At 48.5% G+C, this 5,582-nt stretch overlaps 2 protein-coding genes across 2 annotated transcripts; one reads left to right on the plus strand and one right to left on the minus strand.

The window, feature by feature from the left end:
* Positions 1-2,548: 2,548 nt before the first annotated feature.
* Positions 2,549-3,314, minus strand: LOC134934843 (histone H2B 1.1-like). The gene has a single exon (XM_063930188.1). It carries the CDS (start codon positions 3,273-3,275, stop codon positions 2,895-2,897), a length of 381 nt encoding a protein of 126 aa, XP_063786258.1. The 5' UTR covers positions 3,276-3,314; the 3' UTR covers positions 2,549-2,894.
* A 261-nt stretch (positions 3,315-3,575) lies between these two features.
* On the plus strand, positions 3,576-4,493 carry LOC134936398 (histone H2A type 1-like). Its single transcript, XM_063931432.1, has one exon. It carries the CDS (start codon positions 3,616-3,618, stop codon positions 4,006-4,008), a length of 393 nt encoding a protein of 130 aa, XP_063787502.1. The 5' UTR covers positions 3,576-3,615; the 3' UTR covers positions 4,009-4,493.
* The last annotated feature ends 1,089 nt before the right edge of the window (positions 4,494-5,582 follow it).

The following is a 5,582-nucleotide window of genomic DNA, read 5'->3' on the forward strand; positions in this document are numbered from 1 at the left end:
CTGTCGGTAAACTGCTAAAAAAGTCTAAAATGCACCACAGGTATACAATGTAGATGGATAGTATACTTAATGGATGACGAGTGACGACACAGAGGTAGGTACAGCAGTGGCCTACCGTACTGCTATATATAGTATACCGGTGGACACTGTCAGCAAACTGCTAAACTAGTCTAAAATGCACCACAGGTATACAATGTAGATGGATAGTATACTTAATGGATGACGAGTGACGACACAGAGGTAGGTACAGCAGTGGCCTACCGTACTGCTATATATAGTATACCGGTGGACACTGTCAGCAAACTGCTAAACTAGTCTAAAATGCACCACAGGTATACAATGTAGATGGATAGTATACTTAATGGATGACGAGTGACGACACAGAGGTAGGTACAGCAATGGCCTACCGTACTGCTATATATAGTATACTGGTGGACACTGTCAGCAAACTGCTAAACTAGTCTAAAATGCACCACAGGTCACAGCTATACAATGTAGATGGATAGTATACTTAATGGATGATGAGTGACGACACAGAGGTAGGTACAGCAGTGGCCTACCGTACTGCTATATATAGTATACTAGTGGACACTGTCAGCAAACTGCTAAACTAGTCTAAAATGCACCACAGGTATACAATGTAGATGGATAGTATACTTAATGGATGACGAGTGACGACACAGAGGTAGGTACAGCAGTGGCCTACCGTACTGCTATATATAGTATACCGGTGGACACTGTCAGCAAACTACTAAACTAGTCTAAAATGCACCACAGGTATACAATGTAGATGGATAGTATACTTAATGGATGACGAGTGACGACACAGAGGTAGGTACAGCAATGGCCTACCGTACTGCTATATATAGTATACTGGTGGACACTGTCAGCAAACTGCTAAACTAGTCTAAAATGCACCACAGGTCACAGGTATACAATGTAGATGGATAGTATACTTAATGGATGACGAGTGACGACACAGAGGTAGGTACAGCAATGGCCTACCGTACTGCTATATATAGTATACCGGTGGACACTGTCAGCAAACTGCTAAACTAGTCTAAAATGCACCACAGGTATACAATGTAGATGGATAGTATACTTAATGGATGACGAGTGACGACACAGAGGTAGGTACAGCAGTGCACTCTGCACTGTACTCCTCCTATGTAATATTAATTATACTGGTGGTCCCCAGTCCCCACAATAAAGCAGCACACTGTGAGCACAGATATGGAGTGTTTTTCAGGCAGACAACGTATACTGGTGGTCACTGTCAGCAAAACTCTGCACTGTACTCCTGCTATAGCTGCTCCCCAGTCCCCACAATTAAGCAGTGTGAGCACTCAGCACAGATATATATGCAGCACACTGAGCACAGATATGGAGCGTTTTTTTCAGGCAGAGAACGGATAAACTGGTGGTCACTTATTATCAGCAAAACTCTGCACTGTACTGAGTACTCCTAACAGCTGCTCCCCAATCCTCCCCACAATTAGCAATAAACAACCAATCAAATCAATTGTCTTTTACTATATAAACGGAGAGGACGCCAGCCACGTACTCTCCCTATCATCTCCAATGCACAAGTGAAAATGGCGGCGACGCGCGGCTGCTTATATAGAATCCGAATCTCACGAGAATCCGACAGCGGGATGATGACGTTCGGGCGCGCTCGGGTTAGTCGAGCAAGGCGGGAAGGTTCGAACCTGCCTCGGACCCGTGTAAAAAGGGTAAAGTTCGGGGTGGGGGGGGGGGGTGTTCGGTTTCTCGGAAACCGAAACCGCTCATCACTAATATATATATATATATATATATATACACACGACTAGCACTACACTATAATTTATTTTAAATAATAGATTACTTTAATTAGCACACTGTGTTGTTTTTAGACTGATTTATATTAAAGTAAAAAAAATAAATAAATAGAATTTATCTGCTTAATAATATTTATTTTTAAAAAAATATGTCTCGAGAATACGGACATATGCTACACTGTTTTATTATCCTTTTATATATATTGTTCACATAAATAATAAGTATATACTAACAAATGACCTGCACAACCTCTTTGGGATTGGAAGATGAATTTTCAAAATGGATAAATGAGTCGACCTGATATCGGCGGCAAAATATAAATGCAACGCAATGGCACACAACTTCTCTCTGGTTACTATAACGACTGCTGTAAAAGAATCCCCAGCTCGGTCTGAGTGTCAGCTCTGCGCTTCAGTCTCTCTTCTCCCTGTAATTATGAGCGCCGCTGATACTGCACTCAGCCAATCCCGCTCCGGAACACTGCGGCTCAGCCACCCCTGTATCTCTGTTACTATAGGGAGCACGGCTGGCATGTGTGCCTAAACCAGCATTGTATTGTGCGATCATAAAGATCTCCTTTCATTAAATGCAGCTAAACGGAACCTGATGTCTTATAATGGATTCGGTGCAATATACCTGCAGTGACACCGGAGATTGGATCCCGGTGTTACACGTGCAGTGATACAGTAACAATAGCATTCTACACAGGGCATCTTGAAAGACAAACAACCTTTTAACAACTGTGTTTATAGGAGAGTCAAAGTGATACGAACAACGGGACCAATTGCTACAATCTACTGATACTTTGTAACATTGGAATAAGATACAATAATTCTCTAGTTCTGCAGCAGCTACACGGGCAGTCATTGCTCTATGGATTGCTTTATGTAAGCACTAATGCTGACATCTGTAATATGATGACTATATATGACCGATCTACATCAGGAACTGAAATACATAAGACAGATTTGCAAGCAGCACATATAATAACCATGATAGTCACAGCCCGATTAGAGGAGGTGGGTGTCTCTTAGAAGAGCCTTTGTGTTGATGTGGGTTAGAGAAGGGGGTGATTACTTGGCGCTGGTGTACTTGGTGACAGCCTTGGTGCCCTCGGACACGGCGTGCTTGGCCAGCTCTCCCGGCAGCAGCAGGCGTACGGCGGTCTGGATCTCCCGGGAGGTGATGGTGGAGCGCTTGTTGTAATGAGCCAGGCGAGAAGCTTCCCCAGCAATGCGCTCAAAGATGTCATTGACAAAGGAGTTCATGATGCCCATAGCCTTGGAGGAGATGCCGGTGTCAGGGTGCACCTGCTTCAGCACCTTGTAGACGTAAATGGCGTAACTCTCCTTCCTGCTCTTCCTACGCTTCTTCCCATCCTTCTTCTGGGTCTTGGTCACCGCTTTCTTAGAGCCTTTCTTAGGCGCTGGGGCAGACTTTGCTGGATCAGGCATTCTAGAGGATCTTTTCGGCACAATGCAGAAAATCTGTGGGTCTGCTTACCACATCTGTTTTATTTATAGGCAGCTTATGCAAACGAGGCATCACCAATGCAAGCTACACTATTGGGTAGACGTGTCATGTGACACTGGTTGGCATCTTAACCCCTCCCTTCTTTTTGCGGATTGGTCTGTGGATGAAGTTGAGTTGCATTAGTTAGCTTGTAAGCAGACCGTCACCAATCACAGAGCAAGCAGCATGTCGCTTCTGAGTATATATGTAAGAGGAGGGCGGTGTTTTCACAAAGTGTTTTTGTTAAAAAAAGAGCTTTTAATCTCATTGAACCTCGCAAGTATGTCTGGAAGAGGAAAACAAGGCGGCAAGACCCGGGCTAAGGCAAAGACTCGCTCATCCCGGGCCGGTCTCCAGTTCCCAGTCGGTCGAGTTCACCGTCTGCTGAGAAAAGGAAACTATGCTGAGCGAGTGGGAGCCGGTGCCCCGGTCTATCTGGCCGCGGTGCTGGAGTATCTGACGGCTGAGATTCTTGAGCTCGCCGGAAACGCCGCCCGTGACAACAAGAAGACCCGCATCATCCCCCGCCACCTGCAGCTGGCTGTGCGCAACGACGAAGAGCTCAACAAGCTGCTCGGTGGGGTGACCATCGCCCAGGGAGGCGTTCTGCCCAACATCCAGGCCGTGCTGCTGCCCAAGAAGACCGAGAGCCACAAACCGGCCAAGAGCAAGTGATTTTACTGCTAGATACTTGTCCCCGCAACACAAAGGTCTTTTCAGAGCCACCCACCCTGACCCCAAAGAGCTGATTCATTGCTTTGATCTGGGATTCATTAGCCAAGTGTAGCGGGATAGGAGGGAGTGCCATTGTGTGCGCTATAATACTGAAGGGAAGGAAATTAGAAGTAACTTGTAGCATTGCTTTACTGTCCCGCAAACATCCAGTAATTTATTTTATGTAGCGATCTTCCTCCAATACCACTCAAGTCGCTAAATAGAATGAAAATAATATAGCACAGAAAAGCTTTTCATACAATACTGAGAGCAGGAGATCTTGAGTCTGTTTCGAAAGACACTAGAGTGGGGGCCTCTCAAACTATGCGGGGAAGTTTCATAGAGTCGGAGCGGCACAGCTAAAAGCTCGGCCCCCAGATAAAGTACTGGAGAGCCTAGGTGCTAGAACTATAGGTAGAGATCTACTGTAGCTACATCTAGACCGTGTGGATAGCTCTGTATAGCAGACCCCTGACTGCACGCCGTATAGAGGAGGCTCCTTACTGGAGTCAGGGCAGCGGCAAGCTGGAAGGAAGGACGGTGAGGATTATTACAGATCAGGGGCCAGGAGCTGTGTGACTACTAACTATAAGGAAACCGTGCAGAGAAAGGATTTAACATTCTTCCTATTAAACACCAATATGTAGCTTATGCTTCAGCTAGGTTATAGAAAGATTTGGTGGCTCTGAAAAGAGCCTTTGTGTTGTTGCGTGTATAGGAGTGCCGAGTATCTATGCCCTCTCCCCTCGGATCCTGCGGGCCAGCTGGATGTCTTTGGGCATGATGGTCACCCTCTTGGCGTGGATGGCGCACAGGTTGGTGTCCTCGAAAAGCCCCACCAGATAAGCCTCGCTGGCCTCTTGTAGGGCCAAGACGGCGGAACTCTGGAAACGCAGGTCGGTCTTGAAGTCCTGGGCGATCTCCCGCACCAGCCGCTGGAAGGGCAGCTTGCGGATCAGCAGCTCTGTTGACTTCTGGTAGCGGCGGATCTCTCGAAGGGCTGTAAGGATGTGCCCTGTGGGCACATCCATGTGGCTGTCCCTAGCTGGGGACAGCGCTGGGGCAGCTTGTCTGTCCCCAGCGCTGGGTGCGTGGCGGCGGGTGTCCGGTGCAGGGATTACCCTTTTCCCTGCACCGGACCAGAGGCTTTTGAATCTTGGCGCCCTCCGGGAGCCAATCGCGGCTCCCGGAGCGGCAGCCAATCAGAGAGGGACGCGGCGAGCCAATCGGCGCTCGCCGCGTCATAGGCCCCGCCCCCGGCGTCTGACGTCAGACGCCGGGCGGGACCGTGAAGAAAAGGCCGCGCCGAAGAGCGGCAGAAGAGACGACGGGCGGGAGCGGAAGAGAGCGGGCGCGCAGAAGAGCGCGAAGAAAGAAGACGGGCTCGGAAAGGAAGATGTCCAGCGGCGGCTGGACGCGGCGCGACGACGGCGGCGCCGCTGGCCAGGACGGGCCAGCGGCCGAAGATTAAAGAACAGCGCCGGAGGGGTCACCAGGGGTGGGAAGCAAAGGGCTGCCGAAGCTCCCCCCTGGTG

This window comes from Pseudophryne corroboree, chromosome 6, assembly GCF_028390025.1.
Source record: "Pseudophryne corroboree isolate aPseCor3 chromosome 6, aPseCor3.hap2, whole genome shotgun sequence".
Classification (NCBI taxonomy): Eukaryota; Metazoa; Chordata; class Amphibia; order Anura; family Myobatrachidae; genus Pseudophryne; species Pseudophryne corroboree.

Excerpts from the sequence above, each read along its gene's own strand:
- LOC134934843 (XM_063930188.1), bottom strand. The coding sequence starts at position 3,275 with ATGCCTGATCCAGCAAAGTCTGCCCCAGCGCCTAAGAAAGGCTCTAAG.
- LOC134936398 (XM_063931432.1), top strand. The coding sequence starts at position 3,616 with ATGTCTGGAAGAGGAAAACAAGGCGGCAAGACCCGGGCTAAGGCAAAG.